General features: G+C 45.5%; 2 protein-coding genes across 4 annotated transcripts in view; one reads left to right on the forward strand and one right to left on the reverse strand.

Annotated features, from left to right (window-relative positions):
- LOC135806039 (nipped-B-like protein) overlaps positions 1-8638 on the reverse strand; it is a 41224-nt gene extending 32586 nt beyond the window's left edge. The window contains exons 1-2 of one of the 2 annotated variants that reach the window (XM_065320173.1): positions 2103-2277; positions 1853-2012 (exon numbers count right to left, since the gene is read on the reverse strand). In XM_065320173.1, coding sequence (XP_065176245.1) covers positions 1853-2012; positions 2103-2169 — 227 coding nt within the window. In that variant the 5' untranslated portion in view covers positions 2170-2277. Of the gene's footprint in view, positions 1-1852; positions 2013-2102; positions 2278-8426 lie in introns of those variants that run through there. The other variant, XM_065320174.1, reaches the window with a different exon arrangement.
- A 1065-nt stretch (positions 8639-9703) lies between these two features.
- Positions 9704-18367, forward strand: part of LOC135806040 (dmX-like protein 1) — a 41104-nt gene continuing 32440 nt past the window's right edge. The window contains exons 1-12 of one of the 2 annotated variants that reach the window (XM_065320176.1): positions 9704-9921; positions 10001-10132; positions 12371-12451; positions 12655-12805; positions 13374-13470; positions 13673-13739; positions 14259-14407; positions 14638-14825; positions 15177-15346; positions 15943-16018; positions 16461-16527; positions 17948-18078. In XM_065320176.1, coding sequence (XP_065176248.1) covers positions 9835-9921; positions 10001-10132; positions 12371-12451; positions 12655-12805; positions 13374-13470; positions 13673-13739; positions 14259-14407; positions 14638-14825; positions 15177-15346; positions 15943-16018; positions 16461-16527; positions 17948-18078 — 1396 coding nt within the window. In that variant the 5' untranslated portion in view covers positions 9704-9834. The remainder of the gene's footprint in view (positions 9922-10000; positions 10133-12370; positions 12452-12654; positions 12806-13373; positions 13471-13672; positions 13740-14258; positions 14408-14637; positions 14826-15176; positions 15347-15942; positions 16019-16460; positions 16528-17947; positions 18079-18367) is intronic. The other variant, XM_065320175.1, reaches the window with a different exon arrangement.

Genomic DNA, 18367 nt, shown 5'->3' on the forward strand with positions numbered 1-18367 from the left:
AATGGAGTGAAGGAGGGAATGGAGTGAGGGATGAGAGCGCACGGACGGCCAGTGTTGAGTCGCCACTGGCAGCTGTTCGGCTGGTTAAGTCACCCGGAGCTCCGTCAACGCGAGCATGGAGCTGATGTGAGCGCGTGGCCGAGGTTGAGCTGACTGGTTGGCGGCGGCTAGCCGAGCTCGACGACGTGCACGGCCTCAATAACGGAACTGCCACCCCAACACCAGCAACGCAACGGCCGCTGAATGTTGAAGTTTGCCTTGTTCGCCCTGCCAATGTGTCATGCAAGTAATGTATTTTTCTGAACGTTCGAACCTTTTTTCAAATTGTCTGTGCATGTGCAAATGGTTTACCCATGTTGTTTAGTTTTCGACTATGTGGTTCTCGGCTGTAGTTTATAAGTAGAATTGTACTATCATAATACAGTATACTCGTGTTATGTCGCTTTGCCACTATGTACCGTCAGCTGTCATGATTCTTGTATTCATCCGTTTCCAGTTTTATTTGTTGAAGTAGATAGTTGACATGTCGGGTGGTTTTAGGACAATATTACATGTATATTCCTTTTGCCTAATCTGCAAGTTGCATGCGTGTGTTCACCTCATTGGCCTCGCTCGTTCCTCATTTCTTTTTTTTCATTTGGCTTATGCGAAGACTAGCCAAGCTTGCTTGGTGATGTCAACGAGGACAAGCGTATAATAAATGTGAACATTTGATATTATTATATGAAGTAGACTGCAGGAATTCGCATAGTTAGCTCTAAACATGTTATAAAACTCTATAGTCGATCTTGACTTGCATGACTGAGGAGTGCACACATTGCATACCACAAAAGGGAGGTTTGTCACGCATAATCCGTAAGTACTTTGCCGGTGTGTGTACCACTTGATACTCAGTGACACGCGAACACATGTGATACGTATTCTGACTGGTGGGATACTGTGTGTGTGGCAGCGTGATCACACTGAACCAAAAATGTGGGTTAAATTCACAGGGAAGCACGTTATGCGAGGTGTGAGTATGCTCTGCTGACAGCATGGCTCCCCTCGAAGTGCCGTCTTCTTTTTCCTTTCATGCTTGCTGCATTACTTTCACTTTCCGGCTTTCCGACCACATTCAAGGTGAGGGATCACAGAAAGCACTGCGTGTGATAACTCGTCACGACAAACATGGCTGATCAGGACAAATCCGAGGGCAGCCAACCCGCACCTGGATAAAAAAATATATACCCAGGGCAGACTTATACAGTTGAACATCGATTATCCGCATATCGACTATCCGACCATTCGATTATCCGTAACAGTTTTTTTGGGCGCACGTGCCGTAGAGTACGCACTGTGCATGTAGTGAGCCATTCAAAAAAATACGAAAATTTTGAAAAGTAAAAAGGTCGTACATGTACATGTTTCTTATCCGGAACATTTGCCTTATCTGAACACCGCCTGACAGTTGTCTGCCCAGAGGTGGTCGGATAATCGATGTTCAACTGTACGTAGACTCTGGGCAATGCCGTACAATGTATTATGGCGGCATTCGTGTTCCATTGCTAAAGAACTTGAGACCTTTGCATATCGACTTTGTTTCGTTCTTGATGCATTTTTTCCAACTGACTGATACCAGGTGTGGTGTACTGGGGTTGTCCATGACACGAGACGTGCATCACAGTTTGGTACCAACAAAATTAAGTAGAGCAGCTGTTAACATGTAATTTTGAAAATGGTATCCAGAGTGCACGATGGCCAAGGAAGACCCAAGAGTTCGTTAAGTCAATGTCAAATTCTGCTGGTGTGCAGTACATGTACAGCAGAGTGACTCCATCATGAATAATGCACGATCAATCACACGTTTACGTACACAAAATCAGAAGAGACACCTGAAAGGGCATTTGCCACTGCCGCCATCATTCTGGCATCTGACTGCTGAAGGCACGAGCCATCGACTGGTGGGAAAGTAACAGCATTGTCGGATGCTTTAGCTGCGAGTCCAGTCAGTGGAAACGGTACGCCAGTAGTCACTGGGAAGAGGCACACATCCACAGAAAACGTGTTTCTCAACATAAAATATCTCGACCGACAAAAATCATCCAGACGATGTCTCCACTTACAAGGGTGAAGGCTGACTAGGCCTGGCAAGACCCGCACAGCAGCGACTGGCTGGCTGGCCGCGTCCATTTAGCAAGAAGATCAGCATCTAGTACAAGGAGAACAAGGATAACGACGAAACGAAGGCGACTCGGGCAAAGGCTTCGGGGCTTGAAGTTCAAATTTTGACAAGTAATTTGCAAATCTGGATTTCGAGGCAGCGACACACCACAGCCGGCCCGCACGGACACAGCGGGACGCATATCAGGATGAACACAGTCCAGTCAACCATGTCAACAGGTCCAGCACTTGTCTGCTCACTGGCGCGCTTTTTTTGTTTCGCCTTCTTTCTTCCCTCAATTTACGCGTATTCTGACGTCATCATGACACTTCATCGCCGGCCTGTTCATGGCAACAAGCAGGGAGTCGTCAAATCCCTGGTTTCAAGAGTACTGTAGTGTAAAAGCCATTACAGTTGAACATCGATTATCCGACCACCTCTGGGCAGACAACTGTCAGGCGGTGTTCAGATAAGGCAAATGTTCCGGATAAGAAAAAAACTGTCACTCACACACTTTCAGTGGTTATTACTAGCCGCACGACCTTTTTACTTTTTACTTTTCAAAATTTTCGCATTTTTTGAAGTAGACAATCATAGAGGTCTGGCAGGACTTTACGGCTGAATCAAGGCCGAGTGCGTACGGCCAAGGGCGCAGGCCAAGGCGCGTAGCGCCGAGGCCTGCGCCCGCGGCCGTACGCACGAGGCCTTGATGAAGGCGAAAAGTCCTGCCAGACCTCTATGATGGTGTTTCAGGTTTCGTCTTTCGCCTTTCTGGTATAAAAGCAAGACACGTATAGGGGTGGTGGTCGGGGACGTGGTGGATTCAGCTTGTGAGTTTCAGCTCCTTCAGCTTGTGAGTTTCAGCTCCTTCAGCTTGTGAGTTTCAGCTCCTTCAGCTTGTGAGTTTCAGCTCCGTCCGCTTCTCATGGATGGGATGACCCAAAATTATCAGAAAAGTTCGTCAACTCCTTTTTTTAGTACATGTAGAACAGAAAGTGGAAAACTGATCGCGATGTGTGCCACTTATTTCAGCTTGCTTCTAAGCAGATAGATAGGTGCATGCTCTTTCGCTTATTCACAACTATCGTAAAATTTCCTCTCCACTCACGACAACAAGAACTTGAGTTGAAAACTGACCACGATGTGTAGACACTTTTCATGTTGCCGTTTTTGGACAGGCTGTTTCCAGGTACCACAGCACGTTCACAGTCGAATGTGAGATGCGAACTGAGCTGACAACGAAAAACTGCCACAGACCCCTGCAGAGCTAGACTGACAGAGTACGGGGTGCCATTGACGACGGGCTTTATTGCTACCGTATTTTTCCGTATCCATTGACCACGGGCTTTATCGGCTCATCAAGGCCACCGCGGGAACGTCGCTCATTGGCTACAACCATAGAAACGGTACGGTAAAAACCTGAATGGCTCACTACATGCACAGTGCGTACTCTACGGCACGTGCGCCCAAAAAAACTGTTACGGATAATCGAATGGTCGGATAGTCGATGTGCGGATAATCGATGTTCAACTGTATTCTATTAAACGTGGCGCATATAATTATAACGATTTCCTAAAATTGACTGTTTTATGTGTACCAAAGGTAACGATTCTCACTCATTCTCAACGCTCAATAGCAACAGTATTGTACCGATTTCTGTCTAACGATTTCTATTTTAACGAAAGATTTCTCCTCGTTTTAACTCGTTAGAGTTAGCACTTTGTTATAAATATGGCTTTTACAGTATAATAACTCTTATAATTATAACTCAGAGCCAACCTATGCATTCACTCTTCCCGGATCCCTCACAGACCTCACAGTGGTAAAACAACACAAACATCTTGGTTTGGTCATTGACTCAGACTTATCGTTTAGTAGACATGTCGACTATATCTGTAGCAAAGTCAGTAAAGCTGTTGGCTACCTCGTGTCTCACTGCTCCCACCTACCCCTTGAATGCATTCGCTTTTTTTATCATTGCTATATTCTCCCCATTTTTCTCTATTGCTCAACCGCCTGGTCATCCCTACTAAGTATATCGTTAATGAGTACCCTGGAAGTCCACAATAAGAGAATACTCAAAGTCCTTTTCCGCAAACCATACTTTCCTTCTGCCGAGCTGTATGATATGTTTTAACACCTTCCCTATCTCTAGTAAAGCGGATCGAAAACTGTGTATTGTTGTTCATTCTATTCGTCTTGACAAAGCCCCTGTACACTTGCGTAAATATAACTGGTGTCTTCCCACTCGTCCTACGCGCAATCCCTGCACTTTACCTAAAGCCCGAACCTCAGCTTATACCAGATCTCCGTTTTTCGCTGCCTATTCTCTCTGGCTGGCCCTGCCTCTATCAGTAAAATCGTCTTTTACGCTAACGGATTTCAAGGCCAACATGAAGCTCGTGTTCTAATAACTGCTAATTCTTCATCCAGATTTGTTTCTCTTTGCCTCCAGTAATGTGTAATATTTATTTATTTTTGCTTTGTTTTGTTTACTGCCATGGCTGGCTACCGCCCCCCTCCCTCCATATTGGCCTATATTCTCTGGCCACGGGAAGGTGAAATAAAAAAAATACTCTTGGTAGTTTAGAGTACACGACGTGTACATACATGTATGTACAATTACAAGAAGAAGTAACAAATGAGGATGTTGAACTGAAGACCCGTGAAGAGTCTCTCCACCGGGAACAACACTCAACGCAAACCGTGCTCAGCAGGACTGAAAGACAGAGAAAGAGAGAGAGAGAGAGAGAGAGAGAGAGATAGATAGAGAGAGAGAGAGAGAAAGAGAGAGAGAGAGAGAGAGAGAGAGAGAGAGAGAGAGAGAGAGAGAGAGAGAGAGAGAGAGAGAGAGAGAGAGAAGATAGAGAGAGAGAGAGAGAGTCCTAGGCTTCCAACTTCTGTATCAACTTTCCTTTTCAGGTAAACAATTTTCCGCTGCTGGACGGACGGCAAGTGGGCTCATCCGGCAGTAGACTGAAGTTCAGATACCAGTCGGTGGTGCCGTGGAAGGGCCAAGGCCACAACGAAACATCTCACATGTAAATGGTTCAGTGTTCTCAATCCGCCACACATAGTCACGCTGTATGCATACTGCGGCGGCTAGGACGTCACGAGTTTTGGCCAACGTTAAAAAAATTAATAATTATGAATAGAGACTGCCTAATGATGATGAGTAGTACTAGTACTAAGTTACAGCAAACTTGGTTATGGATTACATCCATGTTGTGATGGAGTATGTATATGTACGTGATTCCACTGAATATGATGCAAGACTTTTGGAGAATCATTGCGGCATAGATAAACCCCAGGCACATAATTATGTTCCGTCCATACCAGTATGCCACTAACTTAGCTGTATTTGCACAATGAACTGAGTTTTACTCTGCGGCTACATCAACCTACATGTACATGTATTATAACTATTTCAATTCTTTCAATATGTTCGCAAGGGTGAAGCAAGAGCGGTAGTTTCAACTATATTGCATGTTCATTTGAAGCCGGGCAAGCATAGTCGTGGAAAGCCTAACGCCATAAGGGGATACCACGCTCCAGTCCTGCTTGGTAATGGACATTATTGATAAAAATCGCCATCTTACCTCATGAACTAAATATTGCGACAGAGCTTTCGGCCATATTTTCAATTCATTGCATTCCCAACTCATCACAACCACGCGCTCTTCAGCCGAACCATACAGACACCAGCAAGGACACTTCCGTTGAGAGATAATATTGCTCCACGCCTCTAGACAGCTGTTTCGCTCCCTGTCGGAGCTCATCAGTAGAGGATGATAATGATGATAATGGAGGAATGATCATTCTTATACACCAGAAATGGCGCAAGTGCGCGCTTTCCACATATATCAATGGCATATGCAAGCTGCTAAAATGGTAAAGTGTGAGAACAGCGATAAATAATCATAGTACGCGCTCATTGGTGGAGAAACACACCACACAAGCGACGAAAATCTTACTCGGAATACTGATGCCAATAGAAAGTACATGTATGTTGTTTATTATTATGATGTTGCAATGTCCATGTATGCAGGCGAGGCGAGACTCACCGCCGAGATCCCCCAACGCGACAGGCTCGGTTGCCGTTCAGGATTCACACCGACCTGTCCGCCCGTCAACAGGATCGACAGCGGGAGGCCCCACTGATGCCGATGTCGATGCACACCAGGAAACTTGTAGTCGTGAGTGTGATACTAACAGGTCTAGTAGCAACCACTGACAAACGAGAGGCCAGCTGGGGCATTCACTCCAGTCAGGGATGCTTGGTCGACGCTTCGTATCAGCAGCTCAGCTCAGTTTGATCAAAGATGTTGCAGATGTGTCTTGCTTTTCTCCTTCCTTCTTCACCGACTCGTCTTGTCATCTCTCCTTCTTTCTTCACCGACTCTTCGTGTCCACTCTGCTCTGCCACTAACGGCGCATTAAAACTTCAGAACTAAATATTGCGACAGAGCTTTCGGCCATATTTTCAATTCATTGCATTCCCAACTCATCACAACCACGCGCTCTTCAGCCGAACCATACAGACACCAGCAAGGACACTTCCGTTGAGAGATAATATTGCTCCACGCCTCTAGACAGCTGTTTCGCTCCCTGTCGGAGCTCATCAGTAGAGGATGATAATGATGATAATGGAGGAATGATCATTCTTATACACCAGAAATGGCGCAAGTGCGCGCTGCATACATGGACATTGCAACATCATAATAATAAACAACATACATGTACTTTCTATTGGCATCAGTATTCCGAGTAAGATTTTCGTCGCTTGTGTGGTGTGTTTCTCCACCAATGAGCGCGTACTATGATTATTTATCGCTGTTCTCACACTTTACCATTTTAGCAGCTTGCATATGCCATTGATATATGTGGAAAGCGCGCACTTGCGCCATTTCTGGTGTATAAGAATGATCATTCCTCCATTATCATCATTATCATCCTCTACTGATGAGCTCCGACAGGGAGCGAAACAGCTGTCTAGAGGCGTGGAGCAACATTATCTCTCAACGGAAGTGTCCTTGCTGGTGTCTGTATGGTTCGGCTGAAGAGCGCGTGGTTGTGATGAGTTGGGAATGCAATGAATCTTACCTCATGTATACATGTAATAATCAGTACTTGTTGCTAGGGTAGTAATGAAAACAACTTGGGTGGACGCACCCATTCTCACAACACTGGAAACCTGAACCAGTTCCACTTTTGGTGAAAAAGGGGAAGGACAAAATGTTACGAGTTATGATTAACTGTCCACCAACGTAACCAGATCTTATACAGTCAGCGAGTGCGACAAAATGGCACAAAACTGACAAGGACTTCCCCTCTTGGACCTTTCTGAACCTGAGCCTTCCAAGTTGGAAGGTTGTTGGTTTGCACCTTGGAGAAGTGTTGGAGCTAGGTGTCAGGTCGCCGAATGTCTCAGTACTCCTTGTCAGTTTTGTGCCATTTTGTCGCACTCGCTGACTGTATAAGATCTGGTTACCTTGGTGGACAGTTAGTCATAGCTCGTAACATTTTGTCCTTCTCCTTCACCATAGTTCCACTTTTTTTTTTAAATATGTCGGCACTTGGACATCGTCAGGTAAACAAAATGATAATTCACATACATGTAACGTTACATGCATTTTTGGCCGGCACCCTTGCTTAGCAGTGTATTGGCACGCTAGCCTACCTACCATATTTATCTGGGTGCGGCCTGTACATGTACCAGCTTATGCTTGTTGTGGCACTCGCGGGTGGCAATTCTCAATGCATGAGAACTCAACAGCACATCATTCATGATATAAGACTTTCATGTGCATGCATCTGCGGCTCCAAACTAGAATGGGGCGAAATGTTGGTCCGACAACTACATGTACTTGTCCTGCCGAACTGTCAGCAATGGTCCCGGACGTTGACAACATAATCAATGATCATCAAAATATTATCGCGCTATCGAGCAGTGCTCAAGCTGGCTTTTCATGCTGTGGAATGTCTCAGTACTCCTTGTCAGTTTTGTGCTAGATTCACGGTGCACATCTGACTGTTCAAAATTCTGGTTTAGTTGGTGGACTTGATTGGATAACTTGTGCCCACAGTTTTCCATGTTACAATGATCAAAACAGGGCGGTTTCTTTCGTCTGCTTGCTTTTGATGGTTGTGTCGCGGCTCCACTTCACAATTTGCTACTGTCACAGTGTTGTCAGTCAAGACTCAAGATACTGCCTTCTCATCATGTATACAAAATAATAGAAAAGCTGACAGAATCGCTTTTCTAAATGATTATGTTCTCACTCACCGGGGCATGTAGAGCTTTTTCGTTGCATCAGCTACTGCTGACTGAACCCTTCTGACAGTGACTTCCACGAACCTGCCAGAAGGCCGGTAGCTTGGTATTCAGACATAGCCTGAATGTGCAGGCATCAGAATAATCCGTCATGCCTTGACATCAATATCAGGCCACGGTGATCATTGATACGGGTAACACTTCCTTTGGAATGATAATATACCGGTATGCCTGTAAAAACTCATTGCTGACATAGGTATAAGATCCTCACTTCCGCTCTGATGAAAATAATGACCAGCGACTTCTTCTTCTTCTTCGGTTCGATGAACCGAGCAAATGAACCTTGACCCCGGAGTTTGGCTACTAGTATGTCCTAACTCCTATGTCGACCTCCGGCCTGGCCATGGCCATGGCCCTGGGGTCATCACGACATCAGGTCATAGACTACAGCAAGGAGTCGTAAAATACCGGTATTTTACGACTCCCTGGGGTATGGTGCATGCACGCGCGCGATGCGTCTACGCATGAAGTCGTAGTCGGAGTCGTTTTTTTACGACGGTAAATCCTAGCATTTTTCTCTGTTTATTCTTTTTACCAGGCGTGGGCCATCCCCGCCCCCCTGGACTATATCAAAATGGGTGCCTAAGGGCATGTTCGATTGGTAGGATCGGGATCCCGATCCACCGGATCCACTGGATTCGCACCCTTTCGATTGGTCGAATCCGGATCCGGATCCTTCGGATTTGGATCCGGTCAACCCACCTCGGGGGGATCGGGGAGCAGGGTTGACCGGATCCAACGGATCCAAATGTGACCTTTGTGCGTATATGGCGGGTAAAAATCATTTTTGTACACATTGTGGTACGCACACGTGGATAGAGCTTGTTGACTTTTTGTACGACGCACGCGATGAGTACGACATTCACCCTTTTGGGTGCCTTGTGAGCGCCATTTTCAACATGGCAACAGTCAAGGTCCAAGATAAAGTGTTCAGTTGAATCTGAAGGATCCGAGGGATCTGAGATCTCGATCCCGATCCCGATCCTTACCAATCGAACATGCCCTTATTATTTACCTGTAAAAAAAAAAAAAAAAGATTATTATGAAAAATCACACCATTATACATGTGTTGTAGTAAATGACCGTGGCATACAACTCTGTTGAAAAAAAAAAAAAAAAAAGTAAATCCTAGCATGACTACACAAGTACAAGTACAATCATGTACATGTACACACTACATGTACATGACTGGCATGCCATGAGTCACCAGACGCATCATTCGAGAGTCGAGACTCCGTCGATCTGGTCGATAGGAGAGAAACTTTTTGTTTCCCTTGACTGTTTTTGGGAGGTGGAAAGAGGATGTTGTGAGTTTCATGCCACCCTGTTCAGCTTTGCAAGGAAGTCTAGCATGTGAAATATGCGTTGCGAGCAAGTAATCACTGGTGCCGTGAACAATGGCAGCTGTGTCGTTACAACGGGACAAATTGGAGAGCTGAGCTTCATTGTATGTCCCTGAAAATTGGATTTCTTGAGAAATTCGTCAGAATAGTATTGAGTGTTTATATTTTCATTGTTTCTTTTAGGCATATGCGTCTGGATCTGCAGTGGTGATCCTAACCCCTGAACTTGGATTTATTCAAAAGATAGAAGGAGAATCTCTTGGGTTTGGCTCTCAACCAGCATTATGTGTTACCAGCAGTGAAGATTGTGGACGGGTAGGTCGGATACAATACTAGTAATAGATCTACGTTTTCTGGCCCATTTGCCTTTCTACCAACCTAAATAAAAATTCCTATGTGTAATGTTGACATCTAGAGAATTAAAATCGCAATTAGTAAAATATACTGCGCAGTCATTCTATATTATTATTATTATTATTATGTGCATTTTCGCGTTGAAGTCGACCGATAGGTCCACTTCTTCGCTTGTGCTGGACAACGAAGGCAGGAGGATAACAAATGATACGCTGTGGGAAAAAAATCAAACGATCACTGTATCAGAACCAAAACAGCACAAATCAGAAGAAAAGGGGCAAAGGAGCCGCAGAAGTATAAAGTCAGTGGTGGGTGAACAATGCAGTAGAGAGCATTGAGTGATGGTGTGGTGGATCAGCAACAAAGGCACCATCCAAACATACAAGGTTACATGTACGTTGAGAAGAAGTCAGATATTGCAGTGTCAAACGTCCCTTACAGATCCTTTTCTGTCGCCCGTTGACACAGAGCTCGCCACTCGGCCCTATCCGCTGCAATCTTCCTGATTCTGTGCAAGTCCTCCAGACTACTCAGCTTTCCGGCATCTGCTGCCTCCAAGTCAGCAGATAGTGTACCCGGCAGACTGGTCCTCGGCCGTCCTCTCCAGCCCTTGAGGTCCTTGCTGGTGTAGTAGCTGACCATTGCCTGGACAGCGGGTGTGCTGTCGGACAGACGGAGGACATGTCCGAATAGCTTCCATCGCAACATCTTGATGGTGTGACTGATCGGCTGGCTTTCACATCGAGCGTATAGTGCGTTGTTCGATATTGTCTGAGGCCACCTGATGCCTATAAGCGACCTCAGTTGACGCCGATGGAATGAGTCCAGTCGCTCCTGAGCTGTCTTGGTAGCATCATGCATCTAGACACATCATCAAGAATTTGCAATATTGCAGAAGCAGCAGAGAGCCGTGTGTGCATGTGTGTGTGTGTGTGTGTGTGTGTGTGTGTGTGTGTGTGTGTGTGTGTGTGTGTGTTGTGGACGGCCTGGGGTGTCCCCAGGCCAACAGTGCCTGACGTGGGGTCTTCAACGACAGGAGACTTGGTCGGATAGTTACGATGCCGACACTCTGCTCATCGCCCCCACATCGGAGTCCTTCGCGAGGCTTTGCAAGCCCGCGAGTGGAGCAAACTACCGCACGAAGACGACGACTTGGAACGACTCTGAGCATTGGCTCATGGAATGTTCGCCCTGTTGTGGAGAGTGATGGACCAGTTCAAGCGGCAGCCGTGAGAGGAATCGTTTCCGATGATAAGCCAGATCCATAGCTGCCAGAGATGACTCTCTCGAACATGGTCCCTGAGTCCCTGACCTAGTACCTCTCTCTCAGCAGACTGCCATCGCTCGTCGTTCCATATTGTCGGCCCCGCTAGGGGACACGTGACCGTAATGGCAGTGTTTACCATGACCATGACCATGTGTGTGTGTGTGTGTGTGTGTGTGTGTGTTTGTGTTTGTGTTTGTGTGTGTTTGTTTGTTTTCAGGAAAGTGCTGTGTAAATAGCTGAAATGGAATGTCGAACCCTTTAAATAGGAATCATCATAGTCTTGTAGGGAAATTATTGTTCACATTCCCGTTACCACCGGCTTTACAATTTTGTTGAGAAACACAACCAGCTTACTTTTGTTGGCGTTTGGTTCGGTAGGAGAGGCACCGGGACAGTGAAACTTCAATGTGAAGAAAGTGCCCTGGATATAACATACTAGGGAGGTTTAGTCCCACGTAATCCGTGGGTACTTTACGTGTGTGTACCACGTGATACTCAGTAGTAGGGAGGTTTAGTTCCATTACGTGGGAACTAAACCTCCCTGCTACCAAGTGTCCATTACCAAGAGTATAAAAGTGGGAATACTTGTACTAGAAATTCCGTGTTTTGAGCGCACGAGTTCAGAACGTGGTGCAAGCAAGTCACGTCATGAAGACCATGCAATGATCTATAATCACAGTTGCATATTTGTGGCTTTGGACTCTTGATACTACGGACTATGAAGTACTGTTTTCGAGGACCCTACCTTATGCTAAACCAGCCATTTGGACCTTGGACATACAGTACCTTGGCTATACACAGTACAGATGATTTGGCCCTTTGAAGTTCGTTTTACTGAAGTTTCATTGTGCTTGTGCATGCATGCGCGCGTGCACGCACGTGTGTACACCGCATGTTGTAATGCTGCATTGGTCTGCTGTGTGGTGTTGCAGATTGCCGCAGCCTGGGGTGACAATGTATGCGTATTCGAAGCGGAATGTCTTAGCTCAGAAGAGCGCTTGGCATTTCCCAAGGTGAGTGGGATATGTTATCTACAAGTACATGATGCTGATCTTTCCCTTTTGTAAAATACTAAAATGATGTAACGATGAATCACGCATTATGTATATGGCACGCATCTGGATACGATGTCCTGCTTTTTATCAGGCGGTTAAACATTGTGTTGAAAGTCTGGTTAACTGCATTTGGTGTCCCTGTATGTTCTCACATTTTACAGGCATTCCTGTACAAATGGTGCAAGATCACATCTGTGAAGGCCTCGTCTCCCGTGTACTGCTTGTCGTTTGACAAGCCTGGTGACAGGCTCTTAACCGGTGGGCTCTACCTGGAGCTATGGATGGCAACAACACCTGATGTTACTATTATTGGTACGTACTGTGAGTCACTAGAGACACTGCATCTCAGTAACGAGTAGAGGTGCAACTGTCCAGACAAAGAACGGAAAATGTTGCTGATCTTTCATCGACAATGTAACTTACTGTGGATTTTACTGTAGTACGCCATACCAGAAAAGTGCAACATAGCCGTATGTACTTATAAACTGTGTGATATGTTTGCGTGGAACCGATTCCCGAACCAAAGAGTACACACAGTGACTTCGGGTCTGTAGATGCCGAAATTTCGGAGCCATTCATCCCTACATTGTAGTAATAACTCTCGTCTCCTCACTGGTGATCATACAATTGTGAATGAACACAGAATATGTGGGACTCAACTTTGGAGTAATAGTCGTACAACATGGACCATGATTTGAGGTGCCGTCGTCTTCTCATTGGTGTATCCAGTAATTGATTCCTCGCCTGTGTTCGATTTTGAGCTTGTTCCTCGTGACGAACGGACGCGTACTAATCTTTACAAAGCAGAGTTGCCGTTGTGTCATACTAATCTTTGCGTTTTCCTATATTTGTCTACATGTGTGATTTTGTTGTAATATAGGAGGCGTTGTGAGTACGTCCCGTGGCCCATCACCACTTTCTATGCCAGCGGACAAGAAAACAGAGATGCCGATATGGGCGTGCACCTGGAGAAGACAGTAAGTGATCTTGAGATTCAGCTGTCAGCAGGGCTACACATATTTGCGTGCCAACTGTGTATGTGGCTGTCTGTCTGTTTGTTGTATATCTGTGTTGTGCGTGTGTGCATGTGTGTCTGTCTTTCGCAAGTAGGTTGTTCATAGCTATAGCCTCTGGATATTGAATGTGTGTGTGTCTTTTCTGGCTTTGTGGTTTCACCAGGCTTGCATTTGCCGCCGAGTTTGTGTTGTTCTCGCCCGATGGGCAATTGTTTGCAACAGCAGGAAAGGTTAGTACATAAGTCATGTACCGTATCTGCAGATATGTATACAACTATACATGTACTATGACACAGATACAGTAGCTGGATTGTTGCATTGATTGCGTTTCTGCTTGTGTACACATTGCTCTGTGTCATGTACATCGGATAGTGGACTGGTTCCATGTTGTGAGAAATTGACATACATTTAGGGTTTCACTCACTTGATTAGACTCGGGTGAAGAGCCAAGGATTAATTTATAAGAAGAAAAAGGACCGAAGAGCTACAAGTAGCGCTATAATTATCCACTAACACCACCGGTTACTTTACAATCAGCTCATGCGATAACATTGCACGACACTGACCAACGGTACTGACGTTCTAAACCCACGTGATTCATAATTTCATATGCTCTATTCCCTAAGCTTTCGATTGCAGTTCTGCAAGTAATGTTATAATCATGCCATCTTTATTTGCAAGGAGTGTACGATTTGGGTAGAGCTTAGCTATGGTCATGCGATTCTGTTTTACTTTTTTACTTGGCGTAGGGTGATCGTGCTGTCAAGATCTGGTATGAAGTGAAGAATAGCTTGTTTGGCATTAATGATGCTCCACTGGATTTCACCTTCACATACGTCACCCATCCGCGGCAAGTGTCTTCATTCGCGTGGCGGCAGACAAGCCCCATTATTCCTTGGTAAGTCAGTCCTCTGCCAGTTTGGTCGATTGTCCTGTGTTGCAAGGTTGTATTTATGGGAAGGTCAGTTGTCACTCAAGCAATAAGGTACTTCGAAGAACTCATTGACCACGTACCCTTGCAATTGCAGTGTGGGTCAATGTGCCATAACACAGTATTCTAGATTTTCTACATGACGCCTACTTTCCTTTTTGACTTTGCGGCGTTGGACTGTGTGTTTTTATTTACAGTGGCGTGATAGCAAATGTCCTCCTGACCCGCTGTCACGACAATGTATGCCGCGTTTGGGCGCAAACACCTTGTCATCAGGACCATTATGACTACTCTCAATCGCCGCACCATGCACCCACAAACACGGCACCAGCGGAAGGCAGTAGTACCAGCTCCACAGCCGCACCAATATCATCACAGGCTTCTGGTATGTGCATGTAAACGAATGCCCGTCATCCTGCTGTTTACTTTTACCTGAAAATTGTCCTTAGCAAGGATCGTACGGCATCTGTCAGGCTGTGCATAAACTCTGATCATCACCTAAGCTAGGGGGAAACTTAGCACGTGTACACGTGACTAATCCAATACTACATGTAACGTCTGACTGTTGTCAATGCTTATGTTTCACTGTGGCCCTGACCTGTGTATCTTTGTGAACGGAGAAATTCATTTTTTGGACTTCCTTTTCACGCTACCGTATGTTGTTGTCATGTGTATTTGTGCTGTACTTACAGTATATGTGATGGGTGTTTCTCTTATGTGCCTTTATATTGCTTAGCTCCGTACAAAGTGGGATCATCATTGCACTTTCACTTAGCTGGTTCGATTGATCAGGGTGCCAACATACCTATGCACAGCTCTAGTACATCGTCATCACGCCAGCAGACTTCACTCTTTACTGTCCACTGGATGGATAACAAGCGATTGTGTCTTCAGTTTGCCGCCAAGGTAGGCGTACATTTTGTCTGTGTTGGGCAGTTTAGACTTAGTGTAAAGTGAGTTGACCTCTTCTCCCTCTCTCTCTCCTCTCCCCTATTTTGGTCACATACTTATGTGTTCCGTGTGCCTGCCTGCCTTCGTGAAAGCCGCCCCTTCCTCAATCCAACATGCTGTTTACTTCGCTGTTACATTTAATTAACATACACTGTTTATGTTCACACACACGCACTCACTCACTCAGACATGCCCATCGCGGAAGCGATGATAGCGAACAGCTATGAACTTGTGCTGGGACTACACTATTCAACAGCTTGCAAGGCTGATGAATTGACCGCCACTAATTTTAGCCTGGTCTACACCACACAGCTGATTTGAAGTGGCTTTTTTCTGGCCAGTGGACCCCCCCCCCCCCAGTAACCAGCGGTACTCCCAGATGATTAGAAATAGTTGTACTTGAGTGCCACGTATAGCCAACATGTGCCTCGTGAGACGAAACACCGGAACCTGAGTGTAGTGAGGAAAGTAAACTTTCACAGGGGCTAAGAACTGTTCATGCCATGGCCACTGCACATCTGCATCATCTGCTCGACTTTCTCCCATTATAGGCAATGCTCCGTTGTGAGAAGACATCCAATCAAAGATCGTCTGACCGGGATTCACCATCGTCGGTGCATAGCGAAGGTTAGAAAATGCTTCTCCTTTGTCTTGACTGATGATTTAATGGTGTGACTTTTCTAGTAAACTAAGCTGCGACTTTGGTGGTGATATTTGAAAGAGGTCGCTGCTCCTAATACATGTATTGGAGATCGTGACTCCTGCCGACTGTAGCTGTCATCTAAACCATAATTAGAACATCAAACCTTCCACTCGGCAAATTTGCAGAAAGCACAGCACCCTCCAATGCACAGTGTTTCGGGGAACTCACCCCTCATAAGAATGTAGTCCAGTTTTTTCCTTTTCTTTTTGGGGCTGTCCCAGAAGCAAAACGCTAGTCGAGGGCCTTGGATCATACCGGCCCCTGCCTGTACCTGTGGGCCTGTTTCAGCATGTGTGCACTCACGATCACATCAACATGGAGTGCCATGCACTGATTCTAATTACTGACTCTCTTCTCTTGTTCTAGATTCCATGGTTATTGTCAACCCAGTTACCAGTTCAAAATCGGAGTCCAGTGCCAAAGGCAGTGATAGGTATGTTGTGTCATGTCCTTGTCTGTCGCCTGCAGTGATAGGTATGTTGTGTCATGTCCTTGTCACTCGCCTGCATTCGCCTGCATTGTCCTTTTATGTCTACTTTTGTAAGGACTCATATTTGGAGCCAGCAATAATATATTTAACTTGAAGAAGGAAAGGACCAACATTTACTCATTACTGTACAGGCAGAAAATTTCGTCGGTCAATAATTTCGTCCAACTCCAAAGAAAGGGAGTTCGTCCGGTTGAAAATTTCGTCCATGGATCATAAGAGTATATTGAAAAGGTGCACAAATCGACATTAGTCCTTCGTTTAATTTAGTCCAAAAGTTCCTTGGACGAAAAAGACGAAATTAAATTCTAGACGAATATTTCTGCTTATACAGTATGCGTTGTTGTACACCAATTTATTGCCAAGATACCGTAAGGTCAGAACGTGCGACATTTGGCACAATACGGAACCTTCCCGGTTGGAGGGCTGTTGGTCAGTGCATCCAAGATGCCATCCATCTTCTCTGCAATTCTGATTGCAGAGCTTTCTCGGTGTGCGCTGTTTGACATTAAAACGTTACACCGCTCTCGCCGAGATAAGGAAGCCCACCTTTGTGCAAGGCTGATGAAAATTGTCCTGTAGCTGTCTGAAAAAGATATTGCAGAGGTTCGATCGATTGCCATTCACTCAATCTTCATCGTAGAGAACTCGGACTTGTTTAGGTCGACAGCTAAGACTGCGTTTACACGGAGACGAAACGGAACGAAAACGGGCTGGCCTCAAATCGTTTTCAAATTGTTTACGCGAGAACGACAAATCGTTTTGAATCGTTTACACGAAAACGGAAAACGGGCGATCAGGCTGGCTTTAGCACGTACTGGCTTGGTGCAAGGGCAGAAAGTAACACGTTAGTTGGAGTTGGTACGTGCTGGTGGTCGCATGGGTTGGGTATTTCCCACGAAATATAGTCCCGCGCGGAATGGTTTCCATGACCGCGCTCCGTTTCCAATCGTTTTCACTGTTTTCACCGTTTACGCGAGAACGAAAACAGAAATTTAGGTCCAGAAAAGCTGTTCCCTATTGGATGATGTGTGTCAGTGTTTGTGCAGCTATTGAATTTTTTAGTATGAAAGAGATGAACCGAATGTACTGAAAATAAAAGTACTCATTTTTTTGTGAAAATCATAGTACATGCACATGATTGTGTGCATCGTACTTTATGGCACAACCAGCGCCACTGAAGTAATCTCCTGTTGTTTGGCTTGTCATTGTCTATTCTTAGATGTTGTACTTACAGTTGTCTCTCTCTCTCTCTCTCTCTCTCTCTCTCTCTCTCTCTCTCTCTCTCTCTCTCTCTCTCTCTCTCTCTCTCTCTCTCTCTCTCTCTCTCTCTCTCATGTGCCTTGGTGTCTTATTATCACCACAGCTCATCACCATCCAATTCTCCCATGCCGCAGCGAACTGCCGGTGAGTTCCTGACTGTTGACGGTGGTGGCTATCGCAGTCCTGCCAATCACCCGCGTCAGAATGGGGAGCTTGAGGTCTCGAGGCAAAGCAGTAAGTGTACTTGTCATTTTCAAGTGTGGTATGATCTCGTGGTGCATGTGTGTAGCACCTTCATGCCTCCAAACCTGTTGCGAAGAAGGCTAATCTTCCACAGAGATAGACATTGTAGCTGTAATAGATCGAACTGGGTTGGTTGCTTGCTGAAAGCTTTGCTGGTAGCTATTGATAATTCCTAATTGTAACATGGCTTTGGTTCAACTTATTTCACTAGTCATCTTCATGTACTTGGAAACAACGTCAACAAATGTATGATGGGAGGTTGTCTGTGTTCTTTTCTCAT

Source organism: Sycon ciliatum, chromosome 1 (genome assembly GCF_964019385.1).
Source record: "Sycon ciliatum chromosome 1, ocSycCili1.1, whole genome shotgun sequence".
NCBI lineage: Eukaryota > Metazoa > Porifera > Calcarea > Leucosolenida > Sycettidae > Sycon > Sycon ciliatum.